This window comes from Phoca vitulina, unplaced genomic scaffold (assembly GCF_004348235.1).
Source record: "Phoca vitulina isolate PV1807 unplaced genomic scaffold, GSC_HSeal_1.0 scaffold13, whole genome shotgun sequence".
Lineage (NCBI taxonomy): Eukaryota > Metazoa > Chordata > Mammalia > Carnivora > Phocidae > Phoca > Phoca vitulina.
In genome coordinates this window covers 1,606,347-1,628,845 of record NW_022589716.1, presented here as the reverse complement: position 1 = coordinate 1,628,845, position 22,499 = coordinate 1,606,347, and the positions used below count along the sequence as shown (strand labels likewise).

Below are 22,499 nucleotides of genomic sequence, written 5' to 3'. Positions count from 1 at the left end.
ATAGGCACCGCCCCGGCCGGAAATCCACCGGAGGGGCGGGGCCTGCGCCCGCTACGTGGTGGCGGACGCGTCGGCCGGCGCGAGGCGGTGACGCGAGGCAGCGGCGACCAATGGGGAGCGGCGTTGGCCGGCGCGCCCGCCCCTACTCGGCCCCGCCCCCGCCCGGCGTCGGGCCGTCGGACGGGCGGGAAGAGGTGGCCGCTCGGGCAGGATGGCGGCGGCGGCAGTGGGTGCGGGCGCGGGGGGCCCGGGAGCGGCGGGCGGCGGCAGCGGGGCGCGCGAGGGCGCGCGGGTGGCGGCGCTGTGCCTGCTGTGGTACGCGCTGAGCGCGGGTGGTAACGTGGTCAACAAGGTGATCCTGAGCGCCTTCCCGTTCCCCGTGACCGTGTCTCTGTGCCACATCCTGGCGCTGTGCGCGGGGCTCCCGCCGCTGCTGCGCGCCTGGCGCGTGCCCCCCGCGCCCCCAGTCTCAGGCCCTGGGCCCGGGCCGCATCCGTCTCCCGGCCCGCTGCTGCCGCCGCGCTTCTACCCGCGCTACGTGCTGCCACTCGCGTTCGGCAAGTACTTCGCGTCCGTGTCAGCGCACGTCAGCATCTGGAAGGTGCCAGTGTCCTACGCGCACACCGGTGGGTGCCGCGGCCGGCCTGGGGGGCGGCGGCCCGGACGCGCCAGCCGGGGTTTCGGCGCTTGGATAGGAGTACGCTGGCCGGGTTGCGGCCCGACGGCCTGAGAAGTCAACTTCTGTCAGGAAGGCGCTGGGGGCCAACAAGGCTTTTAGCGGGGGGGGGGGGGGGGGACTCGCACAAGGGTTTTGGGGAGGGAAGTGGCTGAAAAAGAGAGCTGGGAGCTGAGCAGGGCGAATCACAACTGTTGGGTTGGGGGGAGGCCCCGCAGAAGGGCTGAGGAGGATGGAAGGGCTGCCAAGCCCTCCCATCGCACTAGTGGAGTTGGGACAGGGTCCCAGGGTGGGTTCGGGGACTGGGGCGGCTCCCTGAGAGCCCCTTGCCTCTCTTTGCAGTCAAGGCCACCATGCCCATCTGGGTGGTTCTCCTGTCCCGGATCATCATGAAGGAGAAGCAGAGCACCAAGGTAACCCAGGAGGGTTCTGGGCAGGTGGGGGCCCCAAGGGCTTCCTGGCTGGTGCCCAGCTGGTGACGTGGTCCAGGCTCCTGGCTTCCTCTCAAATCAGGAAGTCAGCTTAGAGGCTTCTGGTGGCCTTTTACTGCTAATGTTCTGTAATCGCTTTGGAGGCACTGGTGTGTGTCCCTGAGTTGCTTCTGGTCTGTGGTCTCGGGTACGCTCCTGTCCCTCTCAGGTCCAACTTTCCTTCGTGTTTTGATTCCCTTCGTGTGGTTGCTGATAGGCAGTGACTTGGTCCCATCATGACCAGGCACCACGTGCCCCTCCAGGGGGACTAGGGATAGAACATCTGACGCCTTGCTGGAACTCTGACAAAGTTTCACTTCTTTGCAAGTGACAGCAGTCAGGTTGGGGACTTTTGGGGTCAGAAGTGAGATTGCCAGTCAAAACAGTCTGATTTTGGCAAAATCCAGCAAAGTCTTCGAAATAAAAATCACCAGGAATTGTGTCTGGGAATGGAAGTAAAAGCAACGCGCAGAGTCTAGGACTGCATAAGGAAGATGCTTTGGGCACAATCCAGAGTCTGTTCAAGATGCCAAGCCAGGGTATTTCCTGGCTTGGGGCGAGAGAAGCCGTGGCTTCAGCCAGAGATAGCCTTGCTCCGTGTCCTTAAGTGGAAGTGGGACTGCTGTTGTCCCAGCTGGAATCCATTTCATGCTGGACAGAGCACTTCTTTTTTACGTGGTTGGTTTCTGGCATCCTGTATTTTATGTAATCCAGAGTGGCGTTGCCCTGGATCGGCTTATGGAAATTGGGCCACCTCTGGCTGATTTTTTGTTTCAGTCTGTCTTTTTCTCTGCAAGACCTGGGTGTGCTCTGTAGCCCACCCCCAGGGTGATGTCAGGTGTGACTTGTCTCCCTGGGTCGGAGTTGCCCCGGAGGTGTGCAGCTTCATCACTCGATATCACATCATGTTTATCAGGTTTCCCCGTTGTATAGGACATTGTACCCAGCTTGGGCAAGGAGCCAGCACCTTAGTGAGGAGGGACTGAGGAATGGCCTAGGCAAAGACTAATGATAAAGGCAGAATATGTATGGACCACCCTATGAGACAGATAAGGCAGGTAGGTAATTGTCATTCTTGATCTCAGCTGAAGAAATGGGACATAAGGGGTAAGTCAAGTGCCTGAGGCCCACAGCCAGTAGTGGGGGAGCTAGAATTGAGCCCCCCCCCCTCCAGTCCAGAGCCCTTGCTTTTTCCTCCAGGGTTGGATGAGAAGCCTCGCCAACCCCTCCTAAAATTTCTGCAGTGCTTTAAAGTGTCCTTTGTAGGAGGAGGGTGAGCTGGGAGTCAGAAAAGCTAGATGTCAAAAATGGATCCTATTTCTCTGGAAGTTTGGAGCCATTTAGCCGCCCAAGCTCAGGAACCATCGCATACACTAGGCCTTGGAAAGCTTGGACCTTCTAGAAAGCCTCTTGTCACGGCACTCACTCTTCCTTCAGCCAGTGCACCGCCACAGGACAGAGCAGTGAACAAGGACCTGCCCTAAAAGAGCACAGGGACGCAGATGGGCCCTTTTAGTGGGTGGAGAACACCACCCCAGAACACACAGCACAGGGACCTGACGGGGTCTTGCGGGGGGAGGTGAAAGTTCTCCTGGTCTGTGAACTGAGACCTGAGAGGGGAAGGAGGTCTCTAGCCAGAAAAGGCATACAGGGAGTGTCCCAGCCAAGGGTAACTGCCTGTTGGAAGAGACCGGCCCTGGCCAGCCTCTCGGACGATCGGGGTTTTAGACTTTGGTGTGTTGGTGGCAGCAGCTGGATGGAGCTGTTAGGGCCAGCCCCCGTTTGTGGCCCTGAGAAGTGACTGTGAAGGGAGTGGGGCTGCGCACAGTGACACAGCCCTGCCCCCAGGGACTCTGCCCCGCCTGCCCCACCCCTGCGCCCCTCCAGCATCGCTGCCACAGCTAACACTGTTGACCAGGGGGTAGGTGGGGTCCCTTTGCTGAGGGAGGGGAGAGCAGCTGAGGCTTTCCTCCACGCATCTGTGTCGGGCAGCCTGGCTCAACTCCGGCCCTCAGCCCCTCCTGCCCTCCTCCCGCAGGTGTACCTGTCACTCATCCCCATCATCAGCGGCGTCCTGCTGGCCACCGTCACCGAGCTGTCCTTTGACATGTGGGGGCTCATCAGTGCCCTCGCTGCCACACTGTGCTTCTCGCTTCAGAATATTTTCTCCAAAAAGGTATTTGGGCACCATCTGGGAAATGTCTGATTGGGGGGTGGCACGGATGAGAGAGTGGTCAATAGGGATTTCTGTGGTGTTGGAACGAGAAAAAAATCCTGGTGCCCTTCTACTGCTTTTGTATTTGTTGTTTCATTTTTTTCAAGAGTTTGTTTCCTATTATAAAATTAGCATATGCTCAGTGTGAAAAAATAGAGAAAGGCCCCCCTCCCCCCAAAATCAGAAAACTTCCTGAGCACCTACTATGTTGTCAGGCACCAGAGTGGCTGCAGGAGATGAGTAATAGTAGAGACCGGCCCCCTGCCCAGGTGGTCCCGTGCTGAGTAAAGTCACAGTAGTGTCCCTTAAAGAGAACTGCTATTAATGCTAGGGATCTTTTTCGCACAGTTTCTAGAGTTGTAATATTATACAGTTCAAAATTTTGCTTTGTTCATTTACTATTTATAACATTCTCCCATATCTTTAAAAAATACTGCTCTAAATCCTGTAATGCACACTCTTTTCTGACACCACAGTCAATGCAGTCAGTTTCCCTACTGTAGGGCAGACTGTTTCCAACTCTTCCTCATACATAATGCAGTAACGGGGCGTGGGGGGGGGGGACGCCTGGGTGGCTCAGTCAGTGAAGCGTCTGCCTTCGGCTCAGGTCATGATCCCGGAGTCCTGGGATCGAGCCCCGCATCTGGGCTCCCTGCTCCACGGGAAGTCTGCTTCTCTCCCTCTCTCTCTGCCCCTCCCACTCCTCCTTTTCTCTCTCTCACTCTGTCTTTCAAATAAATAAAATCTTTCAAAAAAAAAAATAAGTAATGCAGTAATGAACATCTCTGTGCATAACGTTTTCCTGTCTGTCAAGTTATTTCCCTACATAGGCTTACCGTTCTTTGGTCGGAGTGTATGAGATACTTACGGCTCCTGATACACTTGGCCTGGTTGTATTCTCGAACAGCTGTATGCCAATGTAGACGTAAACCAGCGGGATTTCAGAGTGCCTGTTTCACTGCAGCTTCACCAGGACTGAGTGTTGCTGGTTTTTTTCATTTCTCAGTCCTTCATTATTTGTCTGGGGCATTTTTGTCTCATTGCAGGTGCACTTGTAGGTTTGGTGGTCAAGATCGGATGTCAGGGCTCATGTACAGTCACTGTGTTTGGGACCTGGATAACTGGAGCCCTTCTTGCCACTTAAGAGTTTCAACTGGCCTTTAAGAAGGTTTTCCTCTCTTTAGGTATTGAGAGATTCACGGATCCACCATCTCCGGCTCCTGAACATCTTGGGCTGCCACGCTGTCTTCTTTATGATCCCCACGTGGGTCCTGGTGGACCTTTCAGCTTTCCTGGTCAGCAGCGACCTGGTGAGTTGGCCAGCGCGGTGAACACACCCTTGTCTTGATTAGTTCCAGATTGGTTGCTTTGTCGGGGAGTTACACCTGTGTTGACTTTGGGACATCTGGGGCCCCGGCAGCCAGCCCTTTAACACTCAGCTTTGTCATGACTCATTTCTCATGCAGTCAAGGAAGTCGGCTTCCTTTGCATTTCCTCCTCTAGCAGGCTAGGTCTCAGGTGTCGACAGCTGCTGAGAAATGCCACCGTGGGCGACTCCTGTCCTGACAGTCTGGTTCAGGTCTCACTTCGACTTGTCCACACTGCACTTGCGTTGCTGGATCCCTTTCTTGGTGTCCTCTCTGCCCATACTCCCGTTACTGTGGACGGATCCTTGGCTCTCCGAGCACAGGAAAGAGAATCTTCCCACCACCTGCAGGGCCAGCCTCCAGACAACGCACTAGAAACTCACACGCAGTGTGACAGTGATGAGGAGAAGGTGCGTGTGGTTTTTCCAAGCCTGAGTTACAGAGAGGGGAGTAAATGTGTATGAGGGCTCAGTGAGGCCTGACGGAGTTCTTGACTTCGTTCTGCAATCCTCAGCACCACCTGTAGGCGTAGTGCACATTATCTCCAGGCTCCAGCTGGGGAGACTGGCTCTGTTCTTACTTCTTTTCTGTATTCATCAGCTGTAAGTTTTCTGCAAAGAACTTTCCAGCGTCGACCAGGACTCGTTTGTTACCTTGAAGTATATGAAAGTTCAGTGCTTCTCTTTTTTTTTCAATTACCAATTTTCAGAGAGAAGTTCTAGCTTACTGCAAATGTTAACTAGTGAGTTGTCGGTGGGGGGGGGGGTTGGTTTGTAGGAGGGGAAGGGTGAAGGAGGGTCCTTCTATTTTTTTTTTTCCAATATCATTGTGGACTCCTGTGTCAGTTGCATATCTTACTCTTTTCATATTCAGATTATCCTGTCCAGGTCAATGGCGTCCTTCCCATTGGCTCCCTGTCTTTTCGACAGCACAGGTCAGCCTTCGGTAGCTTTTGGTCCAGCAGGATGTTCTTTCTTATCTTGCGCCTCTCCTGTCCCAGACCTGTAGTCATCCACTCCTTCAGAAACCCGGGTTGCTTGTAATAGAGAGTGCTGTCCGGAGACACAGCCTGAGCGCCGTGTGTGCTCACCGCTGTGGGGTTGGCCTTGCTTCTGAGTCTTTGCGGTGACAAGCTAGGAAAGTCCTATTGGGGCAGAGGGGAGAGTTCACACCAATTCATTCCGATGCCAGTTTAACATTACAGGACTTACAACTGCTGTGATTTTTAAATTTATATCTTCTCTGGTACACCTGGTTCCTTGCCACATTCGTTCTTTGTTTATCCTACCCCAACTATTCACGTACGGGATTCTACTGAACACACGCATAATCACTGCAGAGTGAGAATCCCCATGGGACAAGTGCGGGTAGGATACTGAGAGAAGTTTAAGGTTTCTTTGCTGCTCTATTTGTCCTTAGGACATGTTCCACTAAAGATGTACAATTGGAATACTGTGTTCTCTCTTTTTTTTTTTTTTAAATTTTGGAGGAAGATAGAGAGCACGAGCAGGGGGAGGGGCAGAGGGAGACGGAGAATCCCAGGCCGACTCCACGCTGAGCCCGGCGGAGCCTGACTCGGGGCTCGGTCCCAGGACCCTGAGATCATGACCCGAGTTGAAATCCAGAGTTGGATGCTTCAATGACTGTGCCACCCAGGCGCCCCTGGAATGCTCTGTTCTAAGGGCAACGGAAATAATTGTTTTCACAGTGTGCCTGTATCACCAACTTGCCCAGTTGGGTTCTTTTCATTCCATTTATTTTCCATTTTTAGGCATTGCTTTTCTTATCCACACCGAATTTGTCAGACCTTTATATTTCAAAGCCAGATGTTTGTCAAAGTCTGGCTTCAGTCCCTGTCACCTCCCCCCTTTCTTGTCCCTCCCCGATAGGTAGTCATTTTTATGCTCTTGGTTTCAGTGTTTCTTTTGGCAAGTGTAAGCAAATTTCTCCTTACACAAAAAGTAACTTTTTAGATAGAAAAGAGCACCTTGCTATTTTCCCTCAGACATTTTCTGGGGATCACTCCCTATTAACATATTTATATTTAGGTTTTTCCTATTCTTTTTATTGACTGCAGAATATTGCTGATAGCTTTGGTGTCAGTTCTCTTATTCCATCCTATGTTACAGCTCCTTGGCGTCTATATGAATACATGCACACAAATACGTACCTACAGGGTGTGCTCTGGGCACTTTGTTTTTATTTGTATTTAGGACATTTTTTAGTTTTATTCTAGTGATTACCTTCTTTGGAATACCTTTAGTAACCTGTTTCCTTTCTTGAGGCCATAGATACTTTTTACCTTCATGGGGCCCTTCTACGCTCTAATAGTAGCCGTAGGAGCACGCACTGTTTGACGGTGCTGCAGTCTGAAGGCAGGGTGCCCATCTCTCTGGGCTCCTCCTCTCTGCCCCATGTCTCCCACACAGATGCCAGGTGATTTAGCTAAACTCTCCCAGTCCTGTGCTTTATAGTGGTAGGGGGAAGGATCAGATAGGAGAGCATCTCCTAGAGGATGATGCGCCACATTACTAAGAATCAGAGGCTCCAGTGGGTAGTTCCTGCACACAGGCAGCCCCTCTGCTGACGGCCTGGCTGAAGCCGGGCGGGGATCGCTAGACTCTGGAGCAGGTGGCCCGGTTTTAAAGCTTGGACAGGATGAGTAAAGCAGCTATTTGAGAACTGGAAAGTAAAGGGCAGCGGACAGGCTGGGGTGGAAGACAAGATTTCGGAGTGGTGCTGAGTCAGCAGTCAGTTTGCCTCTCTTTTGCCTCCTGTGTGTCCCACCTGGACTTGACGCAGCCCGAAATGCAGAAGTGGGCACTGGGTGAGACAGAGCCAGAAGCCCTCTCCTTCTGGATCAGGGAATGGGAAAGGGGATTCCTGACACTCAGAGTAGGGGAAATGCCCTGTTGGGGATTTCTATAATTTTTGTTTCTTGGTTCTCTTGTGTCCCAGGCCCCTGGCAATGCTGTGGTGGTGGTGGCAGCAGGGTCCCACAGCACCTGAGGTGCTGAGTGAGGGCAACCTCCCTCTGCGGTCAGAGAGTGGGATTAGTCCCCACTGAGTACTTTTCTCTTTTTATCCGCCCACTGCTTGGTCCCAAGTGGAGGTGCAGTTGTAGGAAGGACACAGCAGAGGGGGGTAATTAAGCCCCAGCTCTCTGATTAGAGGACTGAAAAGGAGAACTCTAGGAAATGGCAGGTACCGAGGTACTCATGGAGAGGGAGGAACTTGGGAAAGTGACCTCAGAAAATATCCTAAAGTCCTAGGCTCACCCGTGGGCTGCACATATGAGGATCTCATCCTAATAGCATACCAAAGTCTTTGAAACTGAACTATGGGGTAGACTACTGCCCCGAACCTAGACTGACCACTGGGTAGTGCACACTCAGGATGGAGCCACATACCACCAGAAAGTCTTTGAAAACAGAACTCACAGTGGAACTCCAACCCACAGAAGGCTGGTCAAGCTTGTAGTCTAAACCCAACTGAGTCTACTACAACAAAATATCAACATTCCGTAAAGGATTTAAATTAAGAGCTACAGTCTTATAACATAATATTCTAAATGTCCAGGGTATAATCCAAAATTACTTGGCATATGAAGAACTGTGAATATTTCAAGTCTTGTAGGAGAAGATAACAGATGCCAACACTTAAATGACACAGATGTTGGAATTATTGAACAAAGACTTGAAAGCAACGATTATAATATTGTCCCAAGAGGTAAGGGTGAGGGCGCATGGGTGGCTCAGTCGGTTAAGCGTCTGCCTTCAGCTAATGTCATGATCCCAGAGTCCTGGGATTGAGTCTGCTTCTTTCTCTACCCTTACCCCTACTCGTGATTGCTCTCACTCTCTCTCAAATAAATAAAAATCTTTAAAAAACTTTTTTTAAAAAAGACGTAAGGGTGAATACTCTTTTTTTTTTTTTTTTTTAAGATTTTATTTATTTATTTGACAGCAAGAGACTCAGCGAGAGAGGGAACACAAGCAGGGGGAGTGGGAGAAGGAGAAGCAGGCTTCCTGCAGAGCAAGGAGCCCAATGCAGGGCTCAATCCCAGGACCCTGGGATCATGACCTGAGCCGAAGGCAGATGCTTAACAACTGAGCCACCCAGGCGCCCCAAGGGTGAATACTCTTAAAACAAATGGGAAGAATGAAAAATAGAAACAAATGGAAATTTTGTAAATTTAGAAACAGTAACAAAAAGTCACTGGATGGACTCAATAGGAGAATGGAGATGACAGAGGAAAGTCAATAACTTGAAGATAGATCAAGAGAAATTATCCACTTTGATCCACAGAGAGAAAAAAGATTAAAACACAAACGAGCAAAAAATCTGGAAGCAGTCAGAGAAAAATCATGCATTAGTTATAGGAGAACAGCAGTTTGAATGACTGGATTTCTCATTAGAAACCATGAACACCAGGGGCACCTGGATGGCACAATAGGCTGGGCAGCCTATTCTTGGTTTCGGCTCAGGTTGTGATCTCAGGGTCCTAGGACTGAGTCCTGTGTTGGGCTCCGCACTCGGTGAGGAGTCTGCTTCAGAATTCTCTCTCTCTGCCCCTCCCCCTGCTTGCTTGCTCTCTCTCTGAAATAAATAAATCTTTAATTAAAAAAAAAGAGAGGCGCCTGGGTGGCTCAGTCGTTAAGCGTCTGCCTTTGGCTCAGGTCATGATCCCGGGGTCCTGGGATCGAGCCCCGTGTCGGGCTCCCTGCTCCGCGGGAGGCCTGCTTCTCCCTCTCCCACTCCCCCTGCTTGTGTTCCCTCTCTCACTGCGTCTCTCTCTGTCAAATAAATAAATAAAATCTTTAAAAAAAAAGAAAGAAACCATGAACACCAGAAAGAGGTGAAATAACATTTTTAGAGTACTGAAACTATTAACACATAATTTTATATCCAGCAAAATAGAATCTCCAGAACCAACAGAATTATAAAAAATCAGCAAGAATAAAGAACGGAATATCATCAACCAACTGGATATCTATTTCACTGACATTTATAGAACATCCTACCAACAATAGCATAATAGTCATTTTTTTCAGTATTCATGAACATTCACCAAGATAGACCATGTTCTGTGTCATAAAACGAACTTTAACAAAAGATCTGAAAACATACTAAGTATATACTCAGACCACAATAACAGAAAGGTAACAGGAAAATCTCCAAACATTTGGAAATGAAGCAACATATTTCTAAATAATCCACGGGCCAAAGAGGAAGCTTCAAGGGAAATAGAAAATATTTTCAACTGAGGAAAAACTGACCAAAAAAAAAAAAAAAAAGGAGAAGGAGAAGAAGACATTACAAATATCAGGAGTGAGAGAGGGAATATCACTATAGACTTCACAGACATTAAAATGATGAAAACACTACTGACAACTCTATATACATAAATTCAACAACATAGATGAAATAGACCAATTCTTCATAAACCACAGACTACCAAAACTCACCCACCCAAGATGAAATAGGTAAACCTAAGTAGTCCCATAGCTATTAAGGAAATGGAATTCATAGTTTAAAACCTTCTAAAAAGAAATCATCAGGCCTAGATGGTTTTACTGGCAAATTCTACCAAACACTTAAGGAAAAATAAATACCAATTCTATACAGTTTCCTCTAGAAAACAGAAGATGAGGGGCACCTGGGTGGCTCAGTCACCTGCTGGAGTCATGATCCCAGGGTCCTGGGATCAAGCCCACATCGGGCTCCCTGCTCCATGGGAAGCCTGCTTCTCCCTCTCCCACTCCCCCTGCTTGTGTTCCTCTCTCTCTGTCAAAAAAATAAAATCTTAAAAAAAAAAAAAAAACCTACTTAAAAAAAAAAAAGAGAAAGAAAACAGAAGACAAGGGAACACTTTGGGCCATACAACAAACCAGTATTCCTCACAGTCAATGAGGCAAAAGTCATTAACAAAATACTAGTGGGGCGCCTGGGTGGCTCAGTCATTAAGCGTCTGCCTTTGGCTCAGGTCATGATCCCAGGGTCCTGGGATCGAGCTCCGCATTGGGCTCCCTGCTCGGCGGGAAGCCTGCTTCTCCCTCTCCCACTCCCCCTGCTTGTGTTCCCTCTCTCACTGTGTCTCTCTCTGTCAAATAACTAAATAAAATCTTAAAATAAAATAAAATAAAAATACTAGCAATGTATAAAAAGCATAATACACTACGACAAAATGGGACTTAAATCAAGAATGCAAGGCTAATTCAATATTTGAAAGTCAATGTAATCTGTAACAGTCTAACAGAAAAATTACATATATCAACTGATGCAGAAAAGGCATCCAACAAAATCCAACATTCATGAAAAAAAAGTCAACAAACTAGAAATAGAAGGGAACTCTTTCAACCTAATCAAAGGTATTTATAGCTAACATCATAATGATGAAAGACTGGAGGCTTTACTGCTAAATTCAGGAATAAGTTCAGGATGTTCACTCTCAATATGCCTATTCCACATTATACTTGCCATCCTGGCCAGTGCAATAGGACAAGAAAAAGAAATAAAGGAAATAGATTTGAAAGGAAGAAATAAAATCTTCTCTAACCAACAAAATCTTATTCTCTAGCATTAATTTAATTACAAATAATTGCTTGAATTTAACTTTTTTCCTTGGAAAAGGTGATGAAAAAAATTGAGATACGGTCGTCTATACAGGTATACTTTGTTTTATTGTGCTTAGCTTTATCACACTTCACAGATACTACATTTTTTTACAAATTGAAGGTTTGTGCCAACCCTGCATCAAAGAAATCTATTGGTGCCGTTTTTTCCAACACCATTTGCTCACTTTGTGTCTCTGTGTTGTGTTTTAGTAGTTCTCGCAAATCTTTCAAACTTCTTAATTATTATTGTATTTGTCATGGTGATCAGTGATTATGACTCGCTGAGAGCTCAGATGATGGTTAGCATTTTTGAGTAATAAAGTTCTATAGATTTAATTAAGGCGTGCACATTTTTTAAGACATAATGCTATTGTGCATTTAATAGACGACAGTATAGTGTAAGCATAACTCAAATATGCACTGAGAAACAAAAAAATTCACTTGACTTGCTTTATTGCAATATTTCCTTTATTGCAGTGGTCTGGAACCAAACCTGCAATATCGCTAAGGTATGCCTCTGCGTGTGTGTGTGTGTGTGTGTGTGTGTGTGTGTGTAGATAGATACATATTACATTTTTTTTAACATAGAAAAGCTGATTGGAAAATTTACATAGACAAGCAAACTGGAACAGTCGTAATAAGTCTGAGAAAGAATAAACTTGGAGGAATCACATTACTTAATTTTAAGACTTAGCATAAAGGAACAGATACTGGTGAAGGGAGAGACATAGAAATCAGTGGAGCCGAATTGTGTGCAACTAAACACACACAAATCTGCATAATTGATTTTTGACAGAGGTTCAAAGGCAATCAAAGGAGAAAGGGTAAGTCTCTTTAACAAACGGTGTTAGAACAATTAGACATCGATATGCAAAAATCTGAGCCTTGACTTAGACCTCACACATTATACAAAACTTAACTCATAGTGCATTCTAGACTTAAATGTAAGAGCAAACATGATAGGGTCGCCTGGATGGCTCAGTAGGTTGAGCATCCGACTCTGGATCTCAGCTCAGGTCTTGATCCTCAGGGTTGTGAGTTCAAGCCCCACAGTGGGCTCCACGCTGGGTGTGGAGCCTACTTAAAAAAATTTTTTTAAAGAGCTAAAATAATAACCTTTGGGAAAAAAACAAACAAACAAAACAGGAGAGGGATGCCTGGGTGGCTCAGTCAGTTGGGCGTCTGCGTTCAGTTCAAGTCATGATCCCAGGTTCCTGGAATTGAGTCCCGCCTCGGGCTCCTTGCTCAGCGGGGAGCCTGCTTCTCCCTCTGCCTGCTGCTCCCCCCTGCTTGTGCTCTCTCTCTGACAAATAAATAAATAAAATCTTTAAAAAAAAAAAAAAAGATCTTTATGACTTGGAATTAGTTCTTAAACATTATACCAAAAGCAAAGTCCATAAAGAAAAAATTGATAAATGGAGTTTCATCAAAATTTAAAACTTTTGGTCTGTGAAGACACTACTAAGTGAAAGAAAAGACAGGCTACCAACAGGGAGAAAATGTTTACATATGCTAGAGGACTTGCGTTCTGAGTATGTAAAGAATTCTCAAAACTCAGTAGTAAGAAAACAACTTACTTAAAAAGGGGCAAAAGACTTAAACAGACTTTTTTCCCATTGAGATTGTCCAAGTGGTATATAAATAGGCAAGTGAAATATGTTCAACATCATTAGTCACTAGAAGGAACAAAAGCATGATGAGGTACCACTTCATACCTATTAGAATGGCTACAGTAAAAAAAAATACAATATCATGTTAAGGATAAGGCACAGCTAGAATTCCTATATATTGTTGGAGCGAATACAAAATGGTACAACCACTCTAGAAAACATTTGGGAGTTTCTTCTGAAGTTAAACACACTTACCCGTATGACCCAGCAATCTCACTTCTGGGTGTTAATTTTAGAAAAGTGAAACTCAGGTTCCCACAAAAGCCTATACACAAATGTTCATAACAACTCTGCTCATGACCTCATGACCACCAAAAACTGGACACAACCCAAGTGTCCTTCAACAAGTGAGTGGAAAAAAAAACAAAACAACAACAACAAAAAACCCAACTGTAGTACATTCATACAGTGGAACATCACTTGGCAATAAAAAAAAGTCATCGGCTATTATTCCTTATGACAACTTGGATGGATGGCGGAGGCATTATTGCTGAGTGAAAGAAGCCCATCCGAGAAGGTTCCGTTCTGTGTCAATTCACTTGTAGGCCAATCTCTAAAAGACAAGCCTAGGGGCTCCTGGGTGGCTCAGTTGGTTAAGCATCTGACTCTCGATGTCAGCTCAGGTTTGATCTCAGGGTTGTGAGTTCAAGCTCTGCATTGAGCTCCACACTGGGCGTGGAGCCTACTAAAATAGAATAGAATGGAATAAAAAAAAGACAAAACTAGAGTGAAGGAGAACACATCAGTAGTTGCTTGGATTGGGGGAGCGGATTCATACAAAGAAGGCTAGGGGAATGTTTTGGGGTGACGACGGAGCACTTCTGAGTCCCGATTGTGCTGGCTGCGTGAATCAGCGCATGTGTTAAAACACATGGAATTATGCACTGTGAGGAAGAAAACACAACTTTATTCCAAGTCAATTAAAAAAAAAAAAAAAAGCTGGATTGGCTGGGTTCCTCTTCTGAAAGATAGATATCTATGCAAGCTGCTGGTTCGTAAAAATAGCTTCTAAGTCCATACCGGTCACCTCAGGGAAAGACTGAGAGGACAGGCCAGCTCACCACAAAAGCATGCTGGTGGGCTCACGTGCCTTACAGAGGCTGTTATCCCAAGTAGGGGCAAAAGTCAGGGTGGCCTTGAGCAGGTCACCTAAGTGTATCTTGCTCTCCTCTGAGAGGACTTGGTGATCCTTCTGTCTCAGAGAGTGGCGGAGGTGGGATCAGGCAGCCATTCGAAAACTTCCAGCTCCCATCCTGGCAGGGCCACTAAATGCCACCTTTCTGAAGGGACCCAGCTGTGTCCTCCTGGGGCCAATACCAATGCAGCCTGAGAATTGGGATGCAAAAAGCAGGTGCCACCGAGCAGCTGTGGCTTTGCTTCCGCAACTGAGCCACACTGGGTCTTGAGGCTGCTCTGTCCTCAGAGCGCAAGGCCACGGGGATTGTCCCAGCACTCCAGACTAGGACAGACACTGGAGCTGTCCGTGTCTGGTGTACTGTCTCCTGAGGTCGTTCCACTGGCCTGGCAGCCCGGCCCTAAAGCAGCCTCTTGGTTCCCCAGGACTGGTAGTGAGGTGGGACTGTGGGAGCTGGGGAGGCATGGGAGTAGTGCCGCATGCCTTCTGGTACCCAGCCCTGAACAGATGTCCATAAATGTTCAGTGCTGGGCATCCCCGGCCGCCTGGCCAGGGCAGCACCCACCTGACTGTTGCCTGCTTCCTGTTCTGGGATCAGCCCAGGCTCTTGGGCGGGGGGGGGGGGGGTGGGGGGGGGGGGGTAGGTGTTCTGTGGTCAGGAAGTCTGCTACTTGTGGGTTCTTAACTTCTGGGCCCCCTTAATCTGAATGCTTCATTCCGGTGAGGGTCAGATGGTTACTAAAGTTTTGATAACATCTCCTGGCGTTTGGGTTGGGGTTGTTTTAAAGCACTTTCACAGCAGAGATCCCTTTTGATCCTCCCAGCAGCAGCATTGTGCGGGCTCAGCAGGGCTCAGTCTCTTCTGTTGCATAGGGGAAGAAAGTGTGATCTGAAAGGTCAAGTGGCTTGGGTGGGGGTGGGAGGGGTGTCCCAGTGACAGGGCAGACCCAGGGCTTCTGGCCCCTAGCCCAGGGCTCTTGTATTACCAGGTTCTTTGCATACTCCCCCGGGGACTGCCTCCCCAGGGCCTCCCCATCTTGTAAGAAGGCATTATGTCTGCTGCAGAATGTTTTTGTTTCTCCCCTCCCCCCCCCCCCCCCCCGCCCAAATTTCTATGTTGATGATGGTATTAGGAGGTGGGGCCTTTGGGAGGCCCTAAGGGTGGAGCCCTCGTCAAAGAGGACTGGTGTCCTTATAAAAGGAGACCCCAGTGAGCTCTCTCACCCCTTCCACCACAGAAGGCACAGTGAGCGGACCCTGCCTATGAACCGGGAAGCTCACACCAGACACTGAGTCTCCTTGATCTTGGACTTCCCAGCTTCCAGAACTGTGAGAAATAAATATCTATTGTTTATAAGTGCCCCCCCCCCCACCAGGCTGTGGTATTTTGTTCTAGCAGCTCGACTGGACTGAGACAGCGTCCAGTAAGCAGACCTTGCTCTGCTAACCCCAGAGCTCCCAGTCCTCGCTGTTAGGGACAAGGGAAGCTTCAGTTCACATCATGCTCTACCCACTTTGGGCACCCTGCCTTCACCTCTTGAGCCTCCTCATCCTCAGGAGGAATGAAGCTGTCATCGGCATTGTGCCACGCGTGCCGTGTCGTGGCAGTCAGAGGTTTTGCGGATCAAGCACCGGTTACTACCCATCACACAGCCGGGTCTTCTCCCCACCGGCACTGACCCCAGTCAGCCCCTCTGCGCCCCTGCACCACCTCCGCCAGGGCCGGCATGTGACCCCAGCGCTGTTCTTGCTTCCCTGTCTCTACAGACCTATGTGTCCCAGTGGCCCTGGACGCTTCTGCTCCTGGCTGTCAGCGGCTTCTGTAACTTCGCCCAGAATGTCATCGCCTTCAGTATCCTCAACCTCATCAGCCCTCTGAGCTACTCTGTCGCCAATGCCACCAAGAGAATCATGGTCATCACGGTGTCCCTGATCATGCTGCAAAACCCAGTCACCAGCACCAACGTCCTAGGCATGATGACAGCCATCCTGGGGGTCTTTCTGTACAACAAAGTGAGTCTGGGGTGGGGGAGGCTGTCCCCTCGAGGCCCAGGGAGGCACCAAGAGGTGGTAGGGGGAGAAGAAAGGGACCTCAGCAGGAGCTAAGAGGCTGGGGCCACAGCTCCAGCTTTGTCACAGACTGGTTTATGGTGACGTGGCCCTACCCGGCCCGGCCTTCCTTTTCCCATGTCACACTCCAGCTGTGGCTCGTGGCTCTTGGGTCCACGGAGGCTTTGTCAGGGATTTCACTGTCTCGAGAAGGCTCTGTTTGGTCCCGTGCAAAGACACGGGTGGCTAACAGGGAGGGCCAGCCATGCCCGAGGCCTGCCTGGGTCAGTGCTTCAGTGGGTCTCGAAGGGCTGCTCGGCTGCGAATTGCTCGCCTCTGCCCTGTGCACGGGCCCCGGGGAAGGAGCCAACTGTCTCACTGCTCTCTTGACCTTGCAGACCAAGTACGATGCCAATCAGCAAGCCCGGAAGCACCTCCTCCCCGTCACCACGGGGGACCTGAGCAGTAAGGAGCACCATCGGAGCCCCCTGGAAAAGCCCCACAATGGCATCCTCTTTCCCCAGCACGAGGACTATCAGTACGGTCGCAACAACATCTTGACAGATCACTTCCAGTACAGCCGGCAGAGCTACCCAAACTCCTACAGTTTGAACCGTTATGACGTGTAGTCTAGAGGGCAGGGCGGTACCATTGTGGGACTCCTTCCCCCCCACTCCCTAGCAGTACCAGAAACTTCGGACAACCAGTGAATGTACAACCCGGCCGAGGGGACGGTGCATAACCGTAGGCAGACCCCGGCTTCCCAGGCCCCTGGCGGCCGCAGGACGTTGCCCCGCGGTAAGGACCACTGCCCTCGCGCTCCGGTGTTCCAGGCCCTTTCTTCCTGGAGTCTGTCATCTGAGGGCTGTGTTGGTATGGCGATCTTGGCCAGGTTTTTACCTTTCTTTGTGGACTTATTCCCCAAGTCATGTATTTGAGAGTTCCTGTTCTGCTTTCCAGATAATATTTCCAGATAACTCTCCGGAAAGGCCGGATCGCTGTGGATGCAGACCTCCGAGCAGGCCAGAGGGTTTCCTGGGTGCCAAGGAAGGGACTTGTAGGGTGGTGCTTGAGAGCGACAGACTAGCCTCTTTCATTCCGCTGCTCAGATAGGTCGACGGGCTGAGGCAGGCATGGAGCAGAGGAGCGCCAGTTTCTCAAAAGCATCTCCGACAACAAAGATGGACCAGAACAAAGTTTCCGGTCAACCCCATGGCCATTTGCAGTTACTGGCAAATGTCCCAAAGAGAAAAAGCTCCTGCAATTAGCCTTGAATTCTTGGAGCCTACTTCTCTGACCTGCACGTCAGAGCTGGTGTGTGTCCAGACCCAGAGGTAGGGCAGTTGCACTCCTGTGCCCTCGCTTCCCTTGCCAGAGGAGCAGGGCGGCTCTCCTCTCTGGGGATAGCGAGGAGGAAGTGACTGCGAGGCTGTCAGAAGGAGCGTTAGGAAATCATGTCAGTGTTTCGAGCTCTATTTCTGTAATACTCGTTTTGTCTTGTCTGATGAGTCTTCACCACTTCTGTGATGACTTAGTAGGATGTTTGGTGGGGAGATGTTCATTTCATGAGGATCTTGCATTTTTCTAGGGAATATTTTGTAGTTGTATTTATGCCTCGGTCCCCTGTAGGGGGGACGCATGAGGGAGGACTGGCTTATGGATTGAAAACCCTTTTTGTTCTTAAAATGTTTAAAAACAAGAAAAGCTCCCTACTGGTGATGCCTGTCTTGATACATTTCAGCCTTAGTAGGAAGCGATGAAGCGTTTTCGAGCTCCTCTCTAATGGCCCCAGCTGCTGAAGGCCGAGTGAATCAAGCACATCATCTCAGTAGGTTGTGTAATAGACAAGACCACAGCACTTTGATTCCATGACCTGATCTGGTGGTGTTTGCGTTAGGATCTGAATCATGTCCTGGTGAAGGGGAGAAGGGGTGAGCACCAAGCTGTGGTTTGGGTTTGGATAAATCAAATCAGGAAAATTACATGGCCCCAGCAGGTAGCCCATGTGCCGAGGTTCAGGTGAGGGTCTCCAACTTCCCCAGCATCACAAGGGGACCCTGCCCTCACAGAGAGGACCACTGGCTCTGCTGGTGGGGTCTTCGGTGACGTCTGCCTTCCTCCTTCAGCACCGTGCCTACCTCTTGAATAGGCACTTGGAGGCAGCAGCAGATGGGACAGTGGGTCACCTTTACCTCCTGTGAGTGAGGCATTTTCCCGTCAGAGGAAGTACCATAGCTTATGATTGACTCCTGGTTTTTGTTACTTTGTCAGCTTATGAATGGGCTGTTCCTGGAGTGGTCACCTGGTCCCCTTCTGGCCTGAGTTTATGCACCACCGGCCTCAGGTCCCTGTGCCGTTCATTTGCTTTATAATTACTTTGGTCCCAAGTTTTGAGACAGTTGCTGTGTAAAACGGGAAGGAGAAATCCCGAAGGGGATCTGGGAAAAGAGCTTGCTGAGTGCCTCCACCAGAGGCTCTATGGTCCGTAGCTGAACTTTTCTCACTGGGGAATAGCAACAAATGGGGATAATTTTGCACCACAAAGATATTACAGTAGTTGTCTTTGTGATTATAGTAACTGATTCCTTGGACAGATAATTGAACTCCAAAATGAATTTACATGTCTTTTCAGGTTTAATGAAATTTCTGATGTTGCTAAAATTTGTATATTAATTTGTTTCCCTTTTCCAATGCAAGATCTGCTGGTGAGGGGAAATGACTGACTGGTTTTATTACGGTTTATAAATTAATAAATGGGGTATTTAATTCTGTACATAAATCTACAGCAAGTACATACACTGGAATGAATGAGACAATCATATTAGACCAAATCATCAGATCAAAAGACAAAGACATACTTTTGAGACTTGAAGGTTCAGAGCTGACACTGAACTCCTGAAGGCCAGTTTTCCGGCAGCTTTGATCCTGGTCCGCCACCCCCGCCCCACTCCCACATTCACATTTGCAGCTCTGTTCCCCTCACCCTCCTCCCTGCTGGGGTTTGTGGTAGCAAATTAGTCTACCCATCCATGGTATGGTCTTGCCTGCGATACTAACTCGAACCCAACTCCTTCATTTTACAGAAGGGGAAACTGAGGCTCAGAGGGCATTTCTGAATAGTGTTTGTTCACTATTTGAGACTCAGTGTGGACTTTTTAAGCACCTTACTTTAAGTCATTCGTTACAGGGAAAATCAAACCCCTTTTACAAAGGAGAGAAGCCAAGTATGTTGAAGTGAAGAAGCACTTGGGATTTCTGAATTTTGCTGTGTATTTGGCATACATTATAGAACAGGCCCTTTATTATTGCTGGGACATAACCAGGCCCGGATACCTTAAGGTCTCACAGCCTTAAGGGGACAGAACATTAAATTATTCAAGGAACTGAAAATAGTGAATTTTTTTCAACTGTCACCTGTTTTTAAGACTTAAATGCTATAGACTTTTGTGGGAATGATACTGTGTGTATATTCATTGATGGCATTTACCAAAAATAAACGATGGTCTCCAGGGAATCACGACTGGTCTTAATTTGTCAGTAAGGGTCTTTCTGAGTGACCCTGTTTTCAGCGTGCCCAGCAACAAGACATGAGAGATAGATAGAAAGAGCAAACCAACTTGATTCTCACATCAGAGTAAACTGCAACCTTTTATTTTTTTCCGGAGCCAAAAATTAGGACGTGTGGTTTGTAAATTTATGACATGGTAGAATAAAACTAGAATCACAACTCAGCAGTTAATGACATGCCTTTATTGAACAGAATTAACACGGAAAACCCAAGAAGGTGTAGCAGCTACGCTTACGAAGCCTGTTTCTGAGGAATACTAGCTAATACTGAGGACCTACTGCACGCCCAACACACTGGGGGGGGGCGGTTCTCACAATCATTATAATCCCTTTGTTTAAGCTTTATTAACCTTATTTTACAGCTGAAAACGAGGCTCATGGCGGGGGGGGGGGGGTGTCACTTGCCTGGACTCACCCAGTAAGTCTGCCTCCAGAGCCCATTTCCCCCTCCATGTGACTCAGAAACCAGGTCCCAACAGAACTTCCTTCAGTAGCAGTTGACGGGTAGGAGTTTCTGCTAAAACAACTGCCCACATCCTCTTAATTCATAATCCTTTTGTTCAATCATTTACTGACATTTAATATGTTTCAAGTACAGGAAACTGAAATACCTAAGCCTCAGAGCACGCTTGGCTTCATTTAGAGATCTGTAACTAAGTAAGTGGTATATACGTGCTATTTTGGAGGTATGTGAAAAATGCTAAGGGAAGTCCAGAGGGGAGCAGAATGTTTTGATTTGCACTTAGGATTCTCAGGATATTTTATCTGCATACTTGGTATTATATACATCTCATTTAACCATCAGCACCTGAGATATTAGCCCCATTCTAGAGGGAAATGGGAATAAGGTCCCGCTCGGCCCATGGAGCAAGGCTGGAATCCAGGAGTGTCTGACCCCAAGCCAGGGCCCTTTGCCCTGCAAAGCAGCCAAGATAAAGTGAGAGGTTTTGTTTAGCCTCACCTTTGTCATATATTTGTAAGATGAGCCAGTGCCATCCGAGGTGTATCCTTTCATTTCAGTTGCCTGGGCCACACCACTATGGTTTAAGACCCTGAAGGAGCCCCACCCTGTCTGGGCGACCAGGTGGCTTTGTAGTCTGCCCTGCAGCTCCAACAAGTCAGGGCCTGCTCCTGCAGAGAGTAAGAGCTCACGCTGCGTGTGGCCCCATGGTTCAGACACCAGTCCCAACTCATACCTGGGAGTGTCCTCTCCAAGGACGGGAATACTCCTGTTTGTCTCCCCAGGGCAACTCCTGTGTGACCAGAGGCTTGCTCGGCGACGTGATCAGGCCCGAGAAATGGTGCTGCTCCAGGATGGAACAGGACCTTCTCTGTTCCCACATCATTCCTTCTGCCGTGCCTTCAGGTAGTTGACCACAGGGGGTTCTGTTACTGTAGGAACGAGGTTACAGTCACACCAAGCTTTGCCTTTATTGAGACTAGAGGTCTGGATGGGCCTGGAGTTCCTTGTCACCCACGACTTTTTCTAATAACATCTATTGTCTATCTGTCAAATTTGAAAGTAATTGTTAAAGCTAAAAGACATATCTATACAGACATCAAAAAGAATTAGGTCTATGTATAGAGAGAACAATTTCCAATATATTGCTATATAAATGTGCTTGTGAATACAGTTTATTTCTGAAAAGACACACGAAAGACTGGACACAGCAGTTGCCCCTGAAGATATATACACATTTTTTTCACAACTGGCATATGCATATTATTTTATAATCTGCTTTAAAAAATGTGCCAAAAACATTTCCCCTTATTAAATACTCTCTCTTGACTTTGTGTGTCTGTGTACATGATATTGTAGTAATCTACTAAAGGGATACACTGTAATTATCCAACCCCTATTGCTGCACATTTAAACACCATTTTATGGGATAACTTTGCCATGCACAGCGCAGCCCATACTTCTGATTTGGGATAAATTTCTCACAGCATGTTTGCAGATCAAAGCGGGAATGCATATGGCTTTAACTTCTTTCCATTTTGCCTCTTGAACTTCAGCAAGTTCATCCCATCCAGGAGAGTATATTTTACTTGTTTCCTTAAGAGTTGTGTTTCCAGGTTCTTGGAGACCATCTGTGCAGCAGCCTCTACTTTTGGCAACTCTACTGCTTTCTTCGGACCAGTGGATTCTAATTTGGCCCACTGAAACGAGTCTGGGTGAGGCCACATGATGCTTAAATGTTCAGTCTCAGATAAATGGTGTTTTGTCTCAGATAAATGGTGTTTTAAACATTAAGACATGAATATATAAAGTGGTCACGAGTCTACAATCTTTTGAAGAAACAGTTGAGTATTATCAGTATTAAATGTGCACATCCTACACTAAGACTCTTTTAGTAGCGGCCTAAAAATGGAACCAACCCCAGAAACTCCACAGAGTCTGGCTTCGATGAATTACTGTACATCCACACCACACTGTCCTATGCAGTCATTAAAAATGGCCACACAGATTCATTAACCCGTTTTGGCTCACAGATCCTATTAAGAATCTGAAAAATGCCGTGTATCTTTAACTCACGAAAATACATACAGGTACAACAGTGTGCTATCTCTGAACTCCACCCAAGGCAGATCACAAATTAAAACCCCGATATAGATCTTTACTGGCATGGAAAAATACCCACACTATCCAAATTACTGAGCTTTATACTAAACAGACCAATCCCACACGTTCCCTTTGCCTGGAGTATCACGTAGCTTGCTCCTGATTAGGAT

The 22,499-nt window shown here is 48.0% G+C and overlaps 1 protein-coding gene across 1 annotated transcript; it reads left to right on the top strand.

The window, feature by feature from the left end:
- The first annotated feature begins 211 nt into the window (after nucleotides 1–211).
- Nucleotides 212–19,713, top strand: SLC35E1 (solute carrier family 35 member E1). Its single transcript, XM_032412322.1, has 6 exons — nucleotides 212–626; nucleotides 1,019–1,089; nucleotides 3,185–3,322; nucleotides 4,546–4,671; nucleotides 15,918–16,163; nucleotides 16,598–19,713. The coding sequence occupies exons 1-6, from the start codon at nucleotides 212–214 to the stop codon at nucleotides 16,826–16,828; spliced, it is 1,227 nt and encodes a 408-aa protein (XP_032268213.1). The 3' UTR covers nucleotides 16,829–19,713.
- Nucleotides 19,714–22,499: the final 2,786 nt, after the last annotated feature.

What these genes read in the sequence shown, in the direction of transcription:
- SLC35E1 (XM_032412322.1), top strand. Translation starts at nt 212, where the DNA reads ATGGCGGCGGCGGCAGTGGGTGCGGGCGCGGGGGGCCCGGGAGCGGCG. An exon ending in AGTGTCCTACGCGCACACCG is followed by an intron (nt 627 to 1,018) that starts GTGGGTGCCGCG and finishes CTCTCTTTGCAG; the next exon opens with TCAAGGCCACCATGCCCATC. An exon ending in AGAATATTTTCTCCAAAAAG is followed by an intron (nt 3,323 to 4,545) that starts GTATTTGGGCAC and finishes TCCTCTCTTTAG; the next exon opens with GTATTGAGAGATTCACGGAT.